Genomic DNA, 23,663 nt, shown 5'->3' with positions numbered 1-23,663 from the left:
GTTTTTTTAATGTTTCTGCCGGCTCAGTTAGTCCCAGGGCTTCGGAAGAGGCAGTGTAGAAGAGCCTCTAACTAGCATCCCCAGAAGTCCTCAGCTGAGTCTGTGGCGTCCAGCACAGAGCTGACCAGCCTCCATGCTGGCCAAGAACTTTGGGCAGAATCCCACACTTCAACGTTTACCTACATTTCTGTCAGCGCTGGCTCCTCCTCTCATAAATGGAACACATCCTGAGCAGAAAAGAAATAAAAAATGAAAGAGGAACACAGGTCAACCCAACACAGTCATTTCTGTCATGAAGCAGCTCCTTCTGTATGGAGAAACCAAAGCCGTGCTCACTCAGACTATCCTTCCATTTTCTTCACGATGACAGGTTTGAAAAAGTAGACCTCTGAGAGGAGATACTACAGACTTCCAAATTGGTGAAAGAGCTCCCAGCATCACTTGGGTACTCCGGGTAGGAGGAACTGGAGGAGATGATATTTTTCAGCCTCTGGAGAGCAATGATTAACAGCAGAAGCAGGAAGGCCAGGAGGCTGAGGAATATGGACACATAGATGTAGACATTGGAGAGGTGGCCCGAGGACGCGTCTACCGATGTGGATAGCGACGTGGGAAACAGCTCCAGAAAAGTTCCATTGTCCACACTTCCTGCAAATCCAGAGGAAGGGCCAGCCCCAGACATCTCTACAAATGGGGGGTGTGGCGTGGTGTGAGTAGATGCGCACAAAAGTTTCACACCGGGCTTAAGACTGCTGAAATTGGCATTGCCTTTTCATGACAACAGCAGCAGGAGTCACAGGCTGGACTAGCAGCACAACGAAATGTCTTGGTCTTTAAACAAAGGCAGCATCAGGGATCAGTTGTCCACAGAGACTGTAGAAAAAAAAAAAACAAAGACACAGCTCAGCGCACTTGTCAGGAAATAACACATCTGTCATTGAGCTTTTTAGTTTTTCTTTCAGTGAGGCTTAATTATTAAACCCACCGGGGAGGAAAAAGAATGAAATAATTCCCTGAAAGACAAATAATGTTTATGTCTTTTTATTATAAATGAGATGCAGAAATGAGCTTCAATTTTCCCTTCACAGTATCCTAGGTGCCAGGTTCCTCCAAGGAACTAAAAAGAGAGTAAAAAAGAAAAATATACATCTGATGTGTCCCACTGTGATTCTAGCAGACACTGCAAGTGGATGCTCTGAGATGGGAACCGAAGTTCAGATCCAAAACTCCCTCCTTCACAAAAATCCACTCTGCACAGGCTACATACAGCCAACTCTTGACCAACACAGGTCCCAGTGTTTGCCTTTTGTCTAATGTTTTGATTTATTAATAAAATTTTGTTGCCATGCGATCAGGGTTCATTCTTATGTGTTTCCTTTTCCTAAGGTTGGGTTCCCTCTGAATGATGAAGACAGTATAGCGTTTGCTAGCAAGAGATTTCAGTTTGAGACTCAAATTACTCACCATTCCTTACTCTCCCACTTGAACCCTAACTTTCAGGGAAAGAAATTTTCAGTATCATGCTTACATGACTATTAACTGACTGAAAGTCTGAAGGAGACTGGAATCCTTAGAGTGAATTAATTCATAAGGTAGATAAGAGGTATGCTAGTTGTGGTTATAGTGCAAGGAATCAGGCATAGGGTTTCCTTAAGAATATTTCTGTTTGGAGACTATCACAGAGATCCAAAAACTTATCAAAATTCAGAGAATACATGTATGTCATGGTGTACATAGTCGTAGTTGTTACTTCTACAGCAAAACCCCTATACTTAAGGTTCAAGAACATCGCAGAGGAGGGAGTAGAAACATTTGCTGTGAGACAGTGTCTTCGTTGTGCACCCTCGAAATCCCAACAATGTGGTCATCTGAACAAGACTTGCACAATGGCGGCACCAGTTGACTTGCCAATGTGAGTGAGGAAATCCCATAAGATTCCACCCCTAGCTGAAGAGATACAGGCAATCCATGGCTGCTGAGACAGAGAGAGACAGAGAGAGAGAGAGAGAGAGAGAGAGAGAGAGAGAGAGAGAGAGAGAGAGAGAGAGAGAGAGAGAGAGAGAAATGAGTCTTCTGCATGGTTGAGCACCCTGAGTTGTCTAATTCCAAGTGTTCAGCCCTAAACACATGTACATAAGAGAAACAGTAAAAAAAATAAAAAAAAGAGAAACATTAAATGGGCTCTGTGTTGTGTGTGTGTGTGTGTGTGTGTGTGTGTGTGTGTGTGTGTTTCTAAGGTGTATGGAAATAGAGTGCTTTCCTGTTACTCTGGTGCAAAGAAAGTTCTTCACTTTGTGAGAGACATAGCCTTAATAAAGAATATCTCCAGGTAGAAAATTCTAAAACTTTCTTCAGGTCCATTAAAGAGTCTCTTCCTAGCTCCTTCTGGTATGAGGCTATTTTTCTATTAAGTTTCTACATCTTACTTCAGTGTGGTAAAATGGTGACAGGGTGACACCCACTGTGTCCCTGGCTTTCCCTTCTAAAACACTGCCCAACATTTTATCTGAGAATGCCCACTCCCTACTTCTCTTCTTCAAATCTAAGTGGCAGAAGCTTTAAGTGTATGACACTTGCTGCTATGACCAGGACTGATGATCCCTGGATTGGGAACACCTCAGAAAGGGTTGTCTCCATCAAGTTTTACACAGAGTAATGAGTCTTGCTGAGTGCCTCAATGTGGGCTAGCAACAATGTCTTACTAGTTCCTAAAATAATTAGACTCCCACTTCACCATTCTGTTTTGCCTGGTGTTTTTAACTCTATTAAGCTGCTGCAGGCTCCTAACAATCTTTAAAAAAAATAAAAAAATGATAAAAGGAATTGCAGTGGGAGTACAAATGTGTCACCCTGATTTGGCAACACCCACCCTTTTTACAGCACTTACATGATCCAGCCGTTCATTTCTGGAGAATAAAGTTAAGGGGTCTTAGAGGCAGCATGATGCAAGAAGAGAGAATTAGTATAGAAGCCTGATAGACTAAAGCAGAGAAGTACCCCGGATGTCCCGGCCCAACCACAGTGCAGCCGGGGAAAGAGGAGATGCACAGACGTTAGCTGATTTGACAAGAGCTAGAGTTATAGGCAGATAATAAGTCCCAGCTTCTGGCTTCTGCGAAGCTCCACCGCTTACCATCCACTCTTTATTCTGGTAGCAAGGCCTCTATTCCTCTTCTGGAATGAGCAAAGAAGGTAAGGACCGGGCACCCTCTGTTCCTCAAAACCCTTTCTGGGGAAAGTAGGATAGGGATTGCACCTGCTTTGCAGATGAGAAACTGGGGTACAAAGAATCTGAGGTTTACTCAGGGTATGTAGCTAGACAGTGAGAGAGAAGTAGCTAGAACCATGCTTAAATTGTATCCTTGGTTTCCTCAATAGTGGATGGAAAAGTCAAATGACAAGACTTGGGTCATTAGCTCCTGGCTGCCAGCCACCTTGAGCAAGCCTACAGCTTGAGTTTGTTTTGTTTGGGGGCAGGGTCTTGTGTGTCTCAGGCTGGTCTCAAACTTTTCATCCTTCTGCCTCAGCCTCATGAGTGCTGGGATGAAAGGACTGTGCCCATATACCCAACGACACACAGCTAGTCTTGAGAGATCAGTTTCCTGCTTGTGCCACAGTGATTGTCTTCCTACTACTCCAGGTAGGCTTGTGGTAAGATTGTTCTGTTCCTATAATCGCCCTGGGGTAGGGGGAGACCTTCCCAGTTAAAACATTAGTGAGTAGGGGGTTCCTTCTACAGGCCTAGAAAGACAAGTGGTGTTTTGAGATCTCTGTCAGTGTCACAGCTCTAACATAAGGTCACAAGTTCAGCCAGAACTGACTGGCCTTTCTCAAGCTGCTCTTTCTGCCACTCAGATGAGTATCATTTTCTAATGCTGGAGGCCCAGGCAATGTTACTGTGGTACCAGAATGTCAGAGGCAAGGCTGACACGTGTCTGCAGATTGCTGTTCTGACCAAGGTCTCTCTTTTCAGGGTAACTGTCCGGAGAGGACCTTTGTTCTTCCCGAAGGTCACCTTCTGCCCTGGAAGCCTCAGCTGCCTGTGGAACAGTTCACAGAAAATACTAAGAAGCTGTGGGTCTCCTATGTGGCCTGCGGATAAGGGTAGAAAATAAAAGCATATTCAATTTCAGAGTGAAATATCTTCTGCTCTGAAGGCTGTCTCCCTAATTTTACAAATTGAGTATCATTTCCAGATTGCCTCTTAATGTAAAATGACAGCAGCCCAAATTTGATCTTACTGTTCTACTCTGAAACAATTGGGGATACGCATTGCTGGAGATGATTTTAATTTGGTAACATCAATTCTCATTTCCTTCTTGGAGTTTTGAAAAACTGGCAGATGCTCTTTCTGTCTGGTGGATGTTTTATCCAGTGGTCGGTGTATAATGCTGGTGATAACCAAACCCGTCCTTGTTTAATGCCGTGACAGGTGGTACCGTGGAAAAGAAATCACAGGAGAGTGTTTCGGGATGGCACTTCCCAGCTCTTTCTCACAGATGAGGCTAAGGCAGAGAAGAGGGTGACTTCATCTTAAATGCATAGCCTTGACCTGTCTCAGGGTATCGACAGCAACCTCTCATCTCAAGTCATTCTTAGATACAGGGAAAGATTTTGATTTTTTTTTTCAGAGCCATTCTCAGACAGAAGATTTTTATATTTATTTATTTATTTATTTATTTATTTATTTATTTATTTATTTATTTATTTATTTTGAGGCAACCAAGACAGTTCATGGCCAGCCAAGTCTCTCTTTCTTTCTTGGAATAAAAACTTGTCCTGGAAAGAACTATACCAAAGGTAGTGACCTATTAAATTGAGCAAGGTGGGGCTTGCCATGCTCTCCATGAGCTCAGTGATATGGGGTGTGGCGAGACAGCACACATATGACCAAGTTTGTTTGTTAATTTGGCACCATACCCAGCCTCTCATAGACAATTGATCCTTTTTTTCCATGAGGAGGTTATAAAGAGTGTAAGTTCAAATTTTCTCTTTATCTTTTAAGATAGAGTCTCACTCTGCTGCCCAGGCTGGCTTTGAACTTACAATTCCCCTGCCTTAGTTCCTGAGAGCTGGCATACACCTCCACGCCCATGGGACTGTGACCATTTGAAAGAACTGAACTGTAGTGTGCACTTTGATCCCTCCTTCCCTTCTGAAGAGAAGAATTGGCCAGTCCTCACCTCAGAGTTCTCTCACACTACACACCGTGAGGTATGTGGAGGATACATGGCGCATGAGCAGAGATGTGACAAGGCCCAAATTCTAACACAGCAATTTATGAAACTCAGCCTGTCGGCCAACCTCCATTGTAGTACAGGAATGCTGGCCTATGAAGACGCCATTCAAGTTCCTATGTGGGTAAGAAGTGTTTAAAGTTTTGTTGTTGTGTAAAACAGAGACAAGCTACTTTGTATCCTTGAGGTCACTCCTTAAACCATTACCTAGCTATTAAGATAAATGAAGGTATGTCAACATTTCATCAGTACCAAGTCCTGCTGTGCCATACCAAAAAGTGATCCCCCCAAGGCATTAGGAATTTAGAGCTGTGTGATAAGGTTCTCACATGAGTGCCATACTCCTGCGCAGATGTAAGATTAAATACTGTAACGCAGTTGATCGTTTCTGGTGACGTATCGGTCATTTTTCTCTAGGACACTTAGGAACTACTACTGCCAGGATCCAGAAGAGATTCTACTCCATCTGAGCAAAGCTGTCTTTGGCTTATTAGAAAGAAGGGTGTATTGTATAAGACCTTGCCTTTCAGCCATTCCTTCATGCTTTGTGTAATTAGCTTCTCTCTAATGCTTTCTCTTTGCCTTGGCGTTAGGTCGTGTGAAATGAAAGAGAAGACTGGTGCTGACCATAATTCTCCCCATCACTCTCTCTAAATGAAAATCCTTATTCTCATTCAACGGTAAGCACAAACCTAGGCTTGCAGTAATCAAAGTAAGGTTTATAACTAATGAGCTATGCTTACTCAAAGCTTGTTCAGCTAGCCACTATTTTCCCACTTGAGAAGTGTTCTTACTTATCAGAACACTAGGAGAGCAGAATTCTGCATGAACACTCATCATGACTCATTGTATCTGTCCAAAAATCAAAACCCAGCGAAGGAAAGAGACTGCATCCAGAGGCTATCAGCCAGTGAGCTAGGAAAGTGGTTCTCAACCTGGGGATTGTGACCCCTTTGGCAAACCTCTATCTCCAAAAATATTTATGTTATGATTCATAACAGTAGCAAAAGTACAGTTATGAAGTAGAATGAAAAAAATTTATGGTTGGGGGTCACCACAACATGAGGAATTGTTTTAAAGGGTTACAGCATTAGGAAGGTTCACAACATGAGGAACTGTATTAAAGGGTCACAGAATTAGGAAGGTCGAGAACCGCTGAGCTGGAAGGGTCTCTTAGCAGAAGGGATTGGAAGTTCTGCACAGTGCACTGGAATTCATGGATCCCTACTAGATAGAGTATAGTGGAAAGTTAAAGTGCACAGTCCTCTGCTCTCTCAATTCAAATGAATGAGCAGAAAACTTCCTTATTGCACTTTTACAACATGAAAGTGAAAGCTCTGTGTCAGTGATTTGTTTTTCAAATCAGTTCCAGGGCAGCTGTGGATCCAATCCATCTTCAGGGTCTCCCTCTCAGCCAAATCTCTTATCTACTCAAGGTATTTTCAGAGTCAGTCCGATGTTTACTCAGAAATGAATGAATGAATGGATGAACAAGCAAACGAATGTAAGGCTAGAGAGACGGCCCAGCGGTTAGGAGCGTGTACAGCTCCTGTGGAGGGTCTGAATTTGGCTCCCAGCACCCATGGCAGGTGGCTCACAACTGTCTGAAACTCCATTTCCAGGGGATCTAACACTTTTGGACTCCTCAGGCACTGCACTCATGTGCAAATACTCACAACCACACACACACACACACACACACACACACACACACACACACACACACACTAACAACAACAACAATAATAATAAATGTTATTAAATAAATGAATGAAAAATAAGATCAATACTGCTTTGTTAGACAATGGATTTTATCCTAATTATTTTAGAAATTAATTATTCATTTAAGATATAATATCACAAATACACTTTTTTGATATGCAAAGCAGAATTGATTCAGAGATGTTATAAAAACATGAAAGCATTGCAAAGGGAATATAGTCTAACTTTCTATCTTATACATTCTCAAAAATGATTTAGGTATCAGTCCTTTGCATCTATGTAATAGTGTTTTAGGGGAGAAAGTTAAACTGTTGCTCCTAATAATTTTTTAGCTTATTTATGCTTCTGAAAAGATTTTATACCTAAATCACTACCTTGGCAAAATATTCATTCCCAAATACTAGAATCTTGGAATAAGATGGATAGGTGATTTAACTAGGCAACTGCCTAAATTTAAAAAAAAAAAAAAAAAAAAAAAAGGTCATCACAAAAGTAGTTCTGGGCATAGCATTTTTATGATTCTTCCATGGTGTTGGGGAAAAGGCCAAGAAGAAAGTTCCCACACTTGTGCGTGGGCCGACCATGCATGGGTGACTGGACTATGTCAAGACGACAAAAGCCATGACTTCAAGGTCAGATGAAACATGACTGGTTAAGAAGTAGTGGAGGATGGAAGTCACTTTTGGGATGGGGAGGAAAGGCCATGCTAACGGGATCATTTACAGAAAGAACCAGCAGGGAAGTAATGACCGATCACAGGCCAGGCTGTAACAAATCTGGGGAGAACAGTCAAAGTCAAGATGCCTTTCAAAACGTTACTCCAGTTTTAATGAGGAGTTCTGTTCTCCTTTCTCCTCATACTCAATTCTGATCATTTCCAGTTTTTTATTTTTTTTGGTTGTGTTAAAAAAAAAACAATTTTTATCCTTAAAATTGCTAGGATTGTTTAAACCATAGAATTAGTGTACAAATTGTCTTCCATACTTTTATACAATCTGAATGCGTTTTTTAAGAATTTACATTAAGCCATGCTGTGGTAGAGGCAAAGGAGGTTCTATTCTTTCTTATTATGTCCCATTTTATCTCTTCAATTAAAATAGTTTTATAATAATTTTTTATTCTTCGAGGATTTGATATATGTATACAATAAAATATAATCTCCACCCTCATCTTTCCTCACCTCCCCCAGTATCTCCACCAACATGCTCCCTACCAACTTCATATCTTCTTTTTCCTTTTGATAACCCACTAAATCCAATTAGTGCTGGTCTGCTAAGTCCGATTAATTAGTGCTTGCGTATGAGGTCACTCACTGCATCATGGGAAACCTACCAGGGACCACATCCTCCAAGAATAATGACTGTCCCTCTGTCAGCAGGTAGTAACCACCAATAGCTCCTCAGTTAAGGGTTAGGCCTAGAGATCACATCCCCAGCCTGTGCAGGTCTTGTGCAGGTAACCACAACTGTAAAATAATTTCTACTCAACGTATGTTTTTCCAGTGAAAATATGCTTGGAACATTTCCTGTTCTAGTGTAATATCTAGAAAAAAATTGTTCTAATAAAGTTTGTAATTATCATAAATCTTTGAGATGGAAATACCTTTTAAATTCTTTACACACCAATGCCAGATATCCTTCAGCTTCAGAAGCCTCTGTGTGTCTCCTAGACTGCTCTAAGGGAACAGGGAAGAGCTTGGGAAATTAATGCTTCCACAGTCGCTGATCAAGTCCCCCCTAAGTCTATGCAGACTCCTCAGAAGGGGGCAGCTGTAGGCTATTGAGGACAAGAAAGTGTGAGTTGTCACCACTCACTTTCTGCCCATACTACCTTTCCTTTTTACTTTCTGTCACTGACCCCCTCCTTATACACCAAGACGTTTTTTACAGTTCATGCCTTGCTGTGATCTTAATCCGCTTTTCCTTCCATTCTTCACTCCATTTCCTTATATTTCTCATAGACATTTCAGATAAGGTATCTAATGTATATGTTTCTGTTTGTATGAGGTCCTATAAATATTTATTATTATGTGTGTGTGTGTGTGCACGCGCGCGTGTGTGCACATGTGTGTGTTTCCAACATACAGAATGTATGGCCACTGAACAGTTTATTTATTCTAACCAAGATCTCAAATTTATATCCACTTAAAATATCTTGATAATCAAGGCATAGAGAAGAAAGGAATGCAAATTATCTAATATATCCAATTTTCAAGTTCGCTCATAACAATACACTGCAGACTGAAAACTGTAATTGATCCATAAAATCATACACGTAACCACAAATTGAAAAGCAGGTGATTTCATAGCTTGTCTAGAGAGAGCTTCAGCATTGACAAAATAGTCAACCAGGTGCTTTTCATACCTCTGTCTTTACAAATACCCTGCGTTTGTTTGAAGTGAAGCGTCAGACAGTGTATTAAAGCATCCCAATGGTGTATAAATGCTATGTATCATCCATTTTCTACAGGAATCCCAGCTCAGAGAGTCTCTGACTTAAATGCATTTAAAACCTAGCTATAACACTTGCTTGGATTAATGAACCATCATCTCTTGTAATGCAGCTACAAGTAGAACTTAGTTGATTATACAAATTGCACATATTATCTGGATATTAGCCAAGTATTTAGTGTAACACTTACAGATGAATTTTGCCAAATAAATCCCTCATTCTTCCAGTCCTCAATGGCAGACACTCAAAGTGTGATGAAGCTTTTTGTAGAAAAAAGTGGGTATTTAAGAAGAATAATGCTTAGTAATTGCTAGCTTGCACTGGCTAAGTTTTGAAAGCATTCAGTTTTGGTCATATGACATGATTTATGCCATCTGAATACTGAGAGCAATGAGAGAAAGACCCAGATTTCAACACTTATCCCCCTTAATGCAATGCAGAATTCTTGATGGATCTTAGATAAATTAAAATTTTAAAAAAAGCTTTGTTATAAAGGACATTAAGGATCCAAGACAGTGGAACATATCTGTAATCCCCACACTTTGTAGAGGATCATAGGTTCAAGGCCAGCCTGGACTAAACATATAAGATGGCTCAAACATAAAGACTATATGTTAGATTACATCAATAGTTAATTTCCAAATTAAATTTAAGTAAATAAGAAAGTATTCTTAGGAAATATTATATTGAAATAGCTAGCCACATTAGCAAGAAACCTTCAAGTAACACAAAGGTGCATACATGTACATATGCATAGAAATACAGTAAAACAAATGTGTCAATGTGTTAACAACTAGTTGCTCTAATCTAAGGATATATGGGTGTTCACTGTTAGGACTCTTGCAAGTTTTCATGAATTTTTGGAAAGATTTCAAGAAAATATGTTTAGAATAATAAGCTGAAATTCAGCCCAAATGTTAGATGCTTCTAAAGAAATACAAGGGTGGCAGCATGGTGCTTCAATGAGCATCAAAAAATTCAACTCTTTGCTACTACCATGATGTCCCCCTATCTCACAGGTGGTCACGATAAACAATTGCGGTATGGTCCCTGGTAAAAAGGATTGTGTATGGGAACCAGAAACCAGTGAGCCTTACTCATGAATCCACTACCATTACTATCCATTGAAATGAATGTCCCGTGGGTCCCCTGGATCAAGTAATCCAGGCATGTCCCTCTGTCATCATCCATCACCTTCAGAGGCAGCCACAGATATCCCTTTTATATCTTAAATATCCAGGCAAATGCATCACTATGGAAGCATCCTAGTCCTACAGAGCAGGCAGACTCTGAGAGACTTGTGGAGAGCCCACAACTGCTACCAAGGTCCAGGTTTAAAGTAGAGACCTGGGAAATAACAGTAGTAGATAAACTAGACAGAAATAGAGCCGTTACCTAGGCAGCCAAAGAAAACACACAGGCTGCAAACAGCAAGTTTCACAGATCAACGCACTCATGCTTCTCACAATCCCTAAGTAGTGAGCATCTCCTGGATCATCCGGGTTTGGATGAGTTCTCCAGAGAGGTAGGAGGCCAAACAAACATCATCCTACAATGTCTCCTACAGTCCAGGCTCAGAATTCTCTGGAACGAGGAGCCAGTAAATGATTTATGAACTGAACCTAGTCAATTCCAAACACAGCTGTAAATTAAATACTTGGGAGCATTGATTTGTGGGCTTTCCATTCATCACTGATAAGACAGGGGTGCAGAAAGATACTCTGAAATGATGAAGACTAGACAAGTTGGATTTGAGATGTAGATTGCAAATGTCACCATCCCTACAAGGGGACAGATACTCTCTTACCTGAATCTCTGTGTAGACCACAATAGCAGGGAGCACAGGATGCTGTGCTTTTCACTAGGGAAGTGTGTTCCGATATGGGACTTCTGAGACTCTGCTCATCCTTTGTGTGAGAATAGGGTTGTAGAACCTAGTGTATTTACCTCCCTCCCCCTGAACCCCACAGAGTGAGCTCAAAGGTCTGGCTTACAAAGAATATCAACATATTCCTGTAACACCGAACAAAATAAACGATATGCCAGGCTATCTACAGAGTGTCGGAGGAACCCGAGCCCTCAGCAGCTTGTTGTCATTTTAGATAATAACTCAGGACCAGACTCTGCCAAATGCAATACGGAAGCAAAAAACAAGTGTTGGCTCAGTTCCCCTAGCACGTACTTCAACTTCGACATCTAAGAAGGCGAAATTGAAAAATAACTGAGACTTATTTGTAGAAAACAGATGATTCCATAGGTGACCTATGCAAAATGGTTATACATTTTTCTAAAATATAAACAAATACAGTTTGAGAGAGGAACTAATGAATAATCCTTTCTACAAGCTCACTGCCTTACCTATTCATAAAATAGTCTTGGTCAGAGGCACACATTTAACCTCAGTTATCTGTTCTTTTTTCTTTCTTATTTCAGTGCTGTGAGCTGGCATGCAGAGAGGTATGCCATGAAGAAGAATGCTATAAGTAGAAGAAAGAGGCAGGGGATGTGCGGAAGGGCAATTTTCAGAGCATGATGGGAAAAGGGAGGGAAACCCTGGATGTCTCTAGTGGGAAAAAGAGCCAGACAAGCCAGTGGGAAAACCAGCAGCACCACATGGATGCTAGCTGTGAGAAGTTGTTGGTAAGCAACATGTACTAATTCTGGGAGAAAGTAAGGGGGAAAAGTACAGGGAGAGGGAGAGAGAGGGGGAGACCGTTCATATGTGTCTTTCCATCTTTATGACTCTTCAGGGCAGTTACTATTAACTTTTTACCTTTTACAAAATGATGCTCCAAGTCACTCATGCACTTAGAGGCAGAGTTGGAATTCATATCTACATCCTTATGTCTTTAAGTTCTATGTTCATCATATTTATTTTCTTCAGGAGGCTGAGGGTGGGAGAGAGATCCTTTAAGACCTGGAGTCGCCACGGAGGAAATGCTCCAGTTTCCCTCCCTCTGTGTCTGTTGTAGTGTTCCCACTCTGTCTGAATGTAGGGTGGCCATCATATCACCTGCTTAGAGCTAATGAATTGTAGAAACCATGATGTGTCACGACAGGAAACATGTGACCAGAGCAAGGGTTGCCACATCCCTTTTCTCTGGGGCAGTGACTGTGTAAGAGTCCCCGAATCACCACAGCAACTGCTTTTAGCTCTTGCTGATGCCATTGGCATGTAACATTAACTTAACAGTGGGTAAACACTCATTGTGGGTTTTGATACTGCCATGTGATCCACCTTATAATGACTAATACAAAGTCTTAGTCTACAGTGACAGCAGATTTTATGATGGGTCTCCAAGAATGTGACTGCTAAGAAGCCTAACCTGAGTAGCAGCCACACACATTGAATGTATAACATGTTCACTAAGACTTTGTATATTAATAGTTAGTACAACAATCTACCAGTAAATAGAGCCAAAAATATATTCCCTCTTGAACTGAAATGTGTTAGAGTACAAGAAAAATCTTCCATGGGGACAAATGGTTTCTAGGGGAATAGGTGGCAGGCGACAATGATATTAAAAGTAGCTTCAAGTTAAAAAGCAGCCCATCATAGAAATTAGGGTGAAGGCTACTGCTTTTGGTTCAGAAAAGCAATACTTTTCAATATTCATTCAATAAAAGTCATTAATTATGTAATACACACAGGAAAGGATAAAATATCATGTGCATACAGTCGGTGCACATTTATTTCCCTTTCTGATTTATTCTTTGATAATTTCATACAGTATATTTTTATCATATTCTTTCCCATCCCCTAACTCCTCCCAAATCCACCCCCACAGCTCATCCCACATCATGTTCTTTCTCTTTAAAAGAATGAAATTTAAAAAAAAAAAACACCAAAACAATATGGAGTTTGTTTTGTCTTGTCCAAATACTCCCAGCCATGGGGTCTGCCCTGGAGTGTGGTTGAGATGCCCAGTGTCACTCCATTGAAGAAAATGGATTTTCCCTCTCCCAGAAGCTATTTTTTGCAAATACTTCCTGGCGAGGGGTGGGACTTCGTGCCCACATCCCGTGTTTGTGCTGTGATTTTGTCTGGCTTGAGCTGTGCAGGGCTTGTGCATGCTTGTCAAGCTGTGTATGAGGTCATGTGTGTCTCCCCTGTTGTGTCTGGAAAAGGCTATTTCCTTGTGCACATGTTTTATACACCACCTTGACTAAGAAATCTAAAAAGACATAATTTGTCTTATATTATATGTTCTGTAGTACATGTCCTAGGCTACTTTTCCAATATATTTACCTCCATTACATCTAAGAAAGATGTTCCAGGCATACCAAACTGCTCAGAATTTCCCAATTAATTTTTCAGCACTTACATTTAATCTCATAATCTCCACCTACTTTCTCCATGCAAATTTCTGGCTTCCTCCTCTGTATTCTCAAGCTACATTCTACATTCTCTCCATAAGCATTTATATATTTCAGTATACCATGTTTGTGCTAGGATTTTAATGGACTGTAAACCCCCAGATGAAAGGACCAATTATTTTACTTACCTTGCTACCCACAAAGCATACCTGTGCATGATCAATGAATATTTGCTAGACAGTTGCATGAATGAATGAAATAAAAAATAAACTTGAAGCTTCTTGGAGAGACAGCCCATATTCTATTTTTTACAAGCAAAAGAATATTTACTGAATGAATAAGTGATCCTGTATAAAATCATAGTTACTCAGAATGGTAAGTACTCAGAATATGCATGAACTTTCCCTATGTTTTATAAATAATTTATTTGTAGCAAAAAATTAAGCTTTGAGATACAGAGTAAGATCTGCACATATATACTCATAACCAATTGTGGTTTTTGTTAGTGACTAACAAAGCTGAAATTGTATCTGGTCAGTCATTGACGATAGCTAAGGAAGAAATGGAAGAGTATGCTTGTAAAGTAAATGGAAGAGTATCTCATAATGTGAATATAACAGAGTTAGGGGTCTACTGTGGGCATCATCCTGTATTTCTGAATTTAAAATTAGGGATTATAGCTACCTCTTCTTTTGTTTCCCATCAGAAGCTGAACTCAGTCTCTTACTTTCTTTAAGTGACCTCCGTAGTAGTTATCACAGGCTGATATTTATCAGAGCCTTTCATTATTGTTTACAAAACTATCAATATCAAACAACTATCTCCACAATCATACTTTAACCTAGACTGAATTTATATCTTAATGTGAGACAATAGACAGGAAATTTACAGTTAAGACCTTGGGTCTGTCAATGGCATAATGACATGTTCAGTTCTTGATAAGAATTCAGAGCTCTGCCATACTCATACTGTTTTTGGCTGGGCTGTACCATTTCAAACCAGAGATGCTGTTAATGCAGATATGGTTTCTTGAATGTTAGGAACTGGTCAGTCTCTCTCTCTCACGTCTCACTGCCAAACTTGGTTAAATGATAAACTGGATTCAAATTGTGACCATGAGCATGGTCATATCCCTAGGGAATGCCTGAAGAAGAAATTCTGGTGTCAAGAGACAGTCGGCCTCAGAATGCTGTACGCTGTGGTCACATCTCAAACATTAGAATCAGAACTTAGGACCACAGACTTTGGCTCTGCACCATGCCATCCTGGAATGGCCAGTGAATGCCCAGATAGACTTCTTGAATTTAATTTGTCCAGGACTTCACCTAAGCCTCTCTGGATCCTTTACACGCACATATTGTCTGAGAGGAGTCCTGCCTATTCATGTACTTACAGCTTGAGCACCTTTGTCTATGAACTAACCGAAAGGCTTTGTTATTTTTCCTTTAGCTTTCATTATGAGTAATGGTACAAGTTAATAAAATTTGGGCCTATGATACCTTATATTAATATAGTAATGTGTAATACAATATGATCCACTCTTGCCATTTCTTTCTGATAATATGTTAAATGTAAAAATCACTATATAAAATAAGAATAGTAAAATATAAGTGCAGGGAAAAGAGTGAGTATAGAACTATTATCAAATGAACTCCAAACTGATCCTGCTGGAAATAGAGGCTGAATGAGAGAACTTTTACCTGAGATGGGCTCATCTTTCACCCTTATAGTGAATGATAACCCCAAGGTTACTCAGTGACCCACTCATACAATTAATCATGATGACCAATCATTCCCGCCATCGCTCATCTCTCTCATTAAGTAGGATAAAGGAAGCCAGGAAGAAGAAGAAGAAGAAGTCAGGAAGCCTGCATAAGAATCCACAGGTGGCATGCAAGAGAGCATGGCTGTTATCTCAACATCAGACACACTTGGGCATCTCACAAACATCTAGTAAACGTGGTAAGCTAATCTGACCAAGAGCAAGGGGGAGCAGAATCCATCTTACCTTAGACCAAGCTTCTTCAGTGACAGCCATGAATATGCTCTGAGCTGCTTTTCAAAGCACTTTGCGTTTTGAAGAGGAATAAAGATGAGAAATGAGTCCCCCACCCCCAAATCAGAATACGAAATGGAATACCCTACCCGCTTCCTGGAGCTCAGTGGCCCCCGAGTACTAGTGGAGCCAGGAAGCCTTTCTCTGTCTCCACTTTGCCCAGCATTTCAAGGTGGTCAGGTTGTAGTCTCACCAGGCAACTTTACCCACCAGCACCTCAACTTTCTTTTGCTGAAGGCTGTGCCTTGTGTGTATGTGGTAGGTGGGAACAAGAAGCCTTTCCAGCAAAATCGAAGCACATTCAGTTACAGCCCGATATTTAAGACCTACTACGGGCTAGATCACAAAGTAATCTTATTTATAGTCTAGTTGGCCAACTAAGACAATTACGTATACTCTTTAATATTGGGCGGCAGGATAGCAAAACAGCAAATAGTTTAAGAAAAGACAACAATCTTGCCTCTTTTCCGTTGTCTGAACAATGAATCAGAGGAATAGAAAGCGAAAAGCACCCTAGAATAAACATCCTTAGGAGGGATTCCTGGGTGGAACTCAGGACAGGGTCGGTGGCTGCCCAGTCTCCTGCTCTGGGTACCTGCAAGGGGAGCCTTGTCCAATACGATGGCTTTGACCTTCTCTAACCATCTAGCCTCTAAACAAGACCCACCGAACTGAAGTGCTTCAGTAGAACGTTCTCCCCAGGAAAATAAACCAGCAGGGAAAACGAAGGACATTAAGAAACAGACCCAGTCATTGGAACCTGATGCCAAACCCGAGTGAGCCCGTGGGACCAGACATCTGGCCACGCAAAGCGCACAGGCATAGTCCTGGTCTTCAACAAGACGTTCCTGAGAACGAACGTGTCTCTCTGCTCTCAGGAGGAGGGCACATTGCTTATTATTCCGTCTTAACGGGAATTCAAACATTTGCCCATAATGCGCGAACCTTTCTCTGGCCTGGGAGGCGCAGGGCTGCAGGCAGTCTCGCATCCCGGGAAAGCGAAGGGTTGAGGGTGCATTACTTACCCAGAAGAAAGCTCCTCCCGGGAACCCAAGTGTTCAGCGCCGGGGAAAAACTTATCCGAATTTGCAGCCACCCGAAGACAAGAGAGACGACTCAAGGGAATACAGCACAGAGCAATGCCAGCCGTCAATGTGCGCGTGGTGACTCCCCAGAAAGGAACAGATGACCCTGGAAATAAAGAAAAGCTCTCACACACCGCAAAACCCACACAAAAGGCACCAGAAACGTATTACAAAGTGTACACTGTCGGCAGGGGAATCAACCTTAGCAGCGGCAGACTGGAGGGCAGACTTTCCTGACTCCTTGTGCAGGGAACCGAGCAGATCATCCCTGGGTCAAGGGCATTGCCTGCCGGGCCCCAGGTGGATCCAGCTGTAGCTGGCTGAGTGTCCCTAAGACCCTGAGAGCTGGGCTGCAGGGCCTGTTTCAGGACCCTAAGGATGCGTCCAGCTACGAGAAGGAAAGATTCGGAGGTATTACACAGCAAGGAGCCAAATCTTAAGTAGTCCCAGGAGAGTCTGGGATAAAGAATCCTGAAGCTAAGGGATCCCACTGCCACCCTAGGCGGGGCGTCCGGCTACCCTCTCTGGGGACGAGCCCTCTGCCATTGCTCCTCGCCCCGTACGTCTCAGTTCCCCACTCCTGTGCCCGGGCTCACTGACATGCGGATCTGGACTCTGGCGTTGGGGTGGGGCGGCGGCCCAGCCTTGGCGATGCGCGCCCACACGGCGGTCCCAGGGAATGCACCGAGGGGACGCGGTGCGCGATCAGAGCGCACGGGCGGCGGGCGCAGTGGGAGTGGGCACCCGGCTGACTGTGCCCGGCTCTGCAGCGTCCCTCCGCCCTCAGGGGCCGCGCGACCAATGGCTGAGAGCCGGGCCCACTCCCAGCTGCCCGCCGGGGCGCTCAAGCGCTAGGACAGCGCCAAGCTCTGACGAGGGAGGAGCTTACACCGTGGTTGGAGGATGTGGAGGCGTTGGCGCGGGGAGCCCCATCTGGGGAAGGCAGGTGTGGTGCGGTGAACTTTTGTGGGGGTATGTGGTGGGGCTGAGATTTCTTTTAGGCGCAGGGGAGAGCATCCCCTTCCTTCCAAAGTTTCTCCTTTTACGTCTTTATGAGTCCTGTGTAGCCCCTACTCCCAAAGGCGAACTGCGTGGGGACATTGCCTCCTCCTATGACGAATTTCACCTTCGACACCCCTCCCCCAGTTCAGCCTTTCTCCTTAACGCCCTCTCAGTCCTCTGAGAAACCATCAAATGAATGAATAGGACCATGGTTTCTATGACTGCTAGTCACAGATACTCATGAAAATCTCCACGAACAACTGTCACAGTCATATAAAGGAATTCGGGAACGAGAGCCTTCCACGCCTGGGCTTCTTTAGATATTTCAGCTGGGTTCCTTTTACTCAGCCATTCAAGGACCCAATTGGCTGCTCTATGTATGTGGTCTGAAGCACCGAGTCCTGGGAAGTGTTGGTCACTTTTTATAGATGGATTTCCACCTTGAGACCCATTTTTCTTTGGCTGGAAAGCAGATCAACAGAGTACCGGGATGCCGAAGTCCCTATGACCACGTGCACACCCCGCTGTTCAACAGCGCCCAGCTCCTGGACCACACGACTTCTGTCCATGTTCATTGGTTTTCCAGGTAGAGACAGGCAGGGAGCTAAACTCTGAGGTATCATTGTGAGTAAAGACCATGCTGTATTTCTTCTCTTCCCTGTCCAGGGCTCGTGAGACTTTTCTACATGGGTCTGCATGTGCCTCATCTAAAATGCAAGAGTGGGGCTGGATATATAGCTCAGTTGGCAGAGTGCTTGCCTAGGCAGAGAAGATTCTGGATTTCATTCCTAGTACCACATAAATTCGGCATGGTGGTACATGCCTATGTGCTCTCAACACTCCAAAGGTGGAGGCAGAGGATCAGAAGTCCAAGGCCGTCTTTAGCTACCTAGCCAATCTTGGCTATCTGAGACTCCATCTCATTTAAAACAAAATAAAAATGCAGGAGGACTTAATGAGCAGTGTTGTCAAGCGGGCAAGTTCAAGGAGGCTTCTCTTCCAGCATTTGTGCTCCAGAGCTCACCCATTTCCTGTTTGTTTGCTTGCTTTTGAGACAAGGTCTCACTATGCAACCCTGGACTGGGACGCCCTGTGTATTCTAGACCAACCTCAAATTTATGTTTCTTCTGCCTCAGCATCCCAAGTGCTGCTGGGATTACTGATGTGTGCCACCTTGCCAGGTTGGCAAACCTCCCCCATTTTTCCAGTTGCCACTTCTGTGAGTTCTGTTACATCATCTACCCCTGTGCTGGCTGGTTTCTTTGTCATGTTGACACAAACTAGAGCCACCTGAGCAGAGGGAACCTCAACTCAGAAAATGGTTCCATCAGGTCTGCCTACATGCAAGTCTATGGGGGGCATTTTCTTGATTAATTGTTGATGTGAAAGGACCCAGCCCACGGCGGGCAGTGCCACCCCTGAGTAGGCGATTGTAGACAAAATTCTAAACAGTCTTAGTAAGATACACAGAGCCAAATACAGAGGTAAATAGCCAAAGAGATCAGAGAGTCACGACTACCTTATCTTACGACCTCACTGCAGTCACTTGCCCAGAGAGTTTCTTCCTTTTGACTTGTGTTTTTATTGCCTTTCTGTTCTGCCTTCTCATTGGCTCTAAACCCAACCACATGACTTCCTCATCACTGCCTGTTTATACAGACCTCCAGGTCTCTATGGTTGGTACTGAAATTAAAGGCTTGTGTCACCATGCTTGGCTGTGTCCTTGACCACACAGAGACTCTGCCTGCCATGTGATTAGATTAAGGGCGTGGGCTACCACTGCCTAACTGCTGTCCCTGGCTTGCTATGACCTCTGGTCTCCAGGCAAACTTTATTTATTAACATACAAATAAAATCACACTTCAGCACAAATAAAGTATCACCACAGGCAATCCTGGGTTATATAAGAGGATAGGCTGAGCAAGCCAATAACCAGTGTTCCTCCATGGTCTCTGCTTCAGTTCAGCCCCCAGGTTCTTGTCTGAGTTCCTGCCCTAACTTTCCTTCATGATAGACTGTAACCTATAAGTCAAATAAATCCTTTTCTCCCCTAGTCATGATGTCTGTCACAGCAGCAGAGAAGCAGACTAGAACCGCCTCCTACTCACTATTTGGTAAATTCTACCTTGCATTTTCGCTAATCCTCTTCCTGAGCAACCATATTCATTACACTGGGTTGTTATATACAGGATTGTTTTATCATTGAAAGAGAAGTTCTCCATGCCTCCTAAAATTATGTCATGGCCAGTTGACTTTTACTTAGGAAACTCTGAAAACTCAGAGAAGAGAGTTGAGCCTGTCAGCCTTCAGGACAGTTGTTCTCAAACATCTGTGTCTAAGATCTCTAGCCCTAGCCCCATAGTCTGCTTTCACACTCCATGTGGTTCTAGTTCAGGGTCTCCATTGAGAATCCTGCAGAGGCCCTGTGAGTTTCAGAGAGAGGTGGAGGAAGGCTGGTTGCTGCCTGGGCTCTCCCACCCCCCCAACCCCCTCCCCACCCCCCGCTAGACTGGCATAAGCTGGCTTCTTTTCTCATGATGGCTTTAAACAAGGAGACATCAAATTGTCACTTGGTCCCTTTTGGAAGCTCTGAGAAGAATTGTTGCATGCCTTTTTTCCTAGATTCTGGCTACCCTTGTGGCTCTCAGCTTGTAGGCAGATGGATCACCCCAGTTGCCACCCATCTTCATCTTCTCTATGTGTTTCTTCTCTTCTGAGTTTTATTAGTTCCAAGTTCCACCTCAGTCTAGCAAAACATTTGAGTCTTAACTAGACCTTCAGCTGTCCCCCAAGCACACATTCATAGGTTCTAGTTATACATATATTTTTGGGGCAAGACCACTCACTGCATTATATATGGTTAGTGATTATCCAAGTTCTTTGCTTCAGGGCTAGAACTTCTTGCCTTCCCAGTTTGACATCAGATAAATTCTAGTGATGTTAGGCTTTTAGCTCATTATCAAAGCCAATTTTCTAACAGTACACAAGAAAAGAAAGGGGTACCCAAACATGGCCTAGAGAACACATGCCAGTCTGTTTAGGGGTCTTTGTATTTTTTCAGTTGTGTATAACTCTTCATTACCCCCTTTATTTGAATTAAAATTGATTAATAATTATACCCTCTATTTTAAATGATATGAAATTCCCCTATTGCCTCCTACAGCAGTGAAGAACTTGGTAGATGGCTGGTATGGGAATCAATGCTTCTGCTCCTCCTTTCCTCCTCCCCCTCCTCCCCCTCCCCCTCCTCCTCCTCCTCCTCCTCCTCCTCCTCCTCCTCCTCCTCCTCCTCCTCTTCTTCTTCTTCTTCTTCTTCTTCTTCTTCTTCTTCTTCTTCTTCTTCTTCTTCTTCTCTCATGTACAAATATCTAGGAAATATTAATCATCAAGTTTACTTACAGGTGTCCTCTTTGGATACTGGCAAGGCAGAATCTGAAGGGTATTCACATGCAGACTCTGGAGACATAGCTTCTGGTGAGCTTGAGGGCTAGCCTTTCACCCAATTCAGTGTTATTTGGGGAGAAATGGGTACTGAAAACATGTGGAATTTGGAATAATAGAGAATCATTAAAATCTGACACAGACTCTTACTATGTGTGTGATGGTGATGTAACTCAATTATACAAACTCTTGGAGTCTCATTTCTTGATCTACAAACTGGATAGAGCAGTATCTATTTTATAAAATTGTGGTCAGGGATGTTTAATGTACACACTTGCAAAATGGTACCAATGTACCTGGTTCTTAGCTACAGGTCAGAATATAGTGCACACTTAAAATATTATCTCTGGGGCTAGGAAAATGGCTCAATGGTTAAGAGCATTGGCTGCTCTTGCAGAGGACCTGGGTTCAGTTCCTAGTACCTCAATCTGTAACTTCAGGGGATCTGATGCCCTCTCTTCCAGCCTCTATGGGGACTGCACACATGTAGTACACATACGTATGTGAAGACAAAACACTCATATGTAAAAATAACAGCTTTGAAAAAAATTTTACCTTTTCTTCCTTATGACCATGAAAGCAACATTCAAAATTCCTTTGTCCATTCACTAATATTCTTCTAGGTTGTCAGATTCTTACAGGTCCTGTTGTACTCGGACTCAGTCCCCCATTTGATGCACCTCCCCCACATCTACCTTCCCTTTCCTGCTTCCACCCTTCAGTCTTCAAGCAGTTGTCTCACCTACCCCAAGTTCAGAAATCGGTGCTCTCAGAAAGAATGTTGGGGAACCATAACTATAAGAAAATTATAGATCATAATAATTTTTATGATGTGTCAGTGTGTCTTTTCTGTTGTTTAAATCATGATATTCCCCAAAGCATGGAGAAATTTGTGGTGTCTGATGTTACAGAAAAATTCCTGCTCTACGAGTTCTATTAAATCCGAGAGGTGTTTTTGGAGCATCTGTTATCCTCCAGGAATTAAGGATATAAGAATCAAGGGGACAAAGCACATGCCCTGAAATTCGTATACACTAGCCAGAAGGGCAGACATGCCATAAATACATGCTTTGAATGACCTTTTTATGCATGTTTCATGGTACATGTGAAAGAATCCCTGCACAGTTTTGGTTGTGGCACTGTCTTGCCTTGGCCAACCAAGATGTCCTCCCTATCCACGGTCCCCTCTAGGTGAGCTGCTACATGCTTCCTGAGAAAGCCAGCTGGCTCGGGATGGGCGTGTAACAGAAAGACAGTCCTATCTGAGTTACTGTAAATGGCATCTCCATTTTTTGTAGCTTTGCCCTCCTGCTACAACTCTGCTACTTGAGACTCAGTGGCAAGTGGAACCCAGGTCTCAGTGGTGAAGTCTAAGAGGCCGTGCACTGTTTCGCCCGCTCAACATGTAATATCTGGGATGAGAGCATGTGACCTAGACTTGGTCAGTCTAATGTATATTCCTTAACTGGGAGGTGGTGATGCAGGGGGCTGCTAGGTCGAGCTCCCTCTGGTGGTAATTAAACCAGTGTAGGATTCCAGCACCAACCAGGACAAGGGGATGGTTAGTGACCTGTGGTTCTAGTGTCCAGGGATCAGTTCCAAGTCACAGCTCCTACTACTGTGATGGCAGGAGACGCTCCTCTCTGCTAATTCACGGATGTGAATCTGGCTTCTCTTTGTTTCTATTTATTTATCTACATCTCTGATCATTAAAACATACCAGGCAAATTGATTTCTATCGCCGAAACTGACAATCCTTTGGGAGCCTGGAACAAGCTGTACTTCAACAAGAAAGACAATTAACTGTTTCAGGTAACTTCTCTTCTTATGGTGTTTGAGGTAGAAATATTAGCATGTGTTCATTAGCATCTAGAACAGATGCTAAAAACTCGCACACTGAGGTTTTGGGACAGCACAACTCGATGTAGGCTGAAATCCTGAAAAAGTAGAGATTGCAAATGAGAAAAACTGCAGGCGTAATGTCGCACACCTTTAATCCCAGCACTCGGAAGGCAGAAGCAGGAGGATCTCGGTGAGTTTGAGGCCAGCCTGGTCTATACAGGTGCAGCCAGGATTACAGAATCAGACCCTGTCTCAAAAAGAAAAAAAGTTGTGAATTAGCAAAAGACAAAATCCATGCTGAGGAGAAAAAGGGAAAACAGCAGTTTCCTGCTAGCAGCAGGCCAAGAGAAACCAGAGCGTAGTGAGGGTAAGGGAATGAGTGAGTCACCCTCTTCGGGGCCTCCGATAAAGCTCGCTGGATCTTCCTGGAAGCATGAACTGTTTTCCTATTTGGGAACTACATTTTCATTTCTAGGAAGTTGAACAGCTCTGACTATTTGTGAGTTCCCA

At 42.8% G+C, this 23,663-nt stretch overlaps 1 protein-coding gene across 1 annotated transcript; it reads right to left on the bottom strand.

Annotated features, from left to right (window-relative positions):
- Positions 1-32: 32 nt before the first annotated feature.
- Sertm1 (serine rich and transmembrane domain containing 1) lies at positions 33-17,575 on the bottom strand. Its single transcript, XM_059264658.1, has 3 exons — positions 17,469-17,575; positions 16,809-16,974; positions 33-873 (listed from the first exon to the last, which is right to left on the bottom strand). Exon 3 carries the CDS (start codon positions 680-682, stop codon positions 359-361), a length of 324 nt encoding a protein of 107 aa, XP_059120641.1. The 5' UTR covers positions 683-873; positions 16,809-16,974; positions 17,469-17,575; the 3' UTR covers positions 33-358.
- Positions 17,576-23,663: the final 6,088 nt, after the last annotated feature.

Source organism: Peromyscus eremicus, chromosome 6, assembly GCF_949786415.1.
Source record: "Peromyscus eremicus chromosome 6, PerEre_H2_v1, whole genome shotgun sequence".
NCBI classification, from domain to species: Eukaryota; Metazoa; Chordata; class Mammalia; order Rodentia; family Cricetidae; genus Peromyscus; species Peromyscus eremicus.
Note: the sequence above shows the minus strand (reverse complement) of the source record. Positions and strands in the feature narration are given on the sequence as shown.

Coding starts and splice junctions, on each gene's coding strand:
- Sertm1 (XM_059264658.1), bottom strand. CDS start 682: ATGTCTGGGGCTGGCCCTTCCTCTGGATTTGCAGGAAGTGTGGACAAT.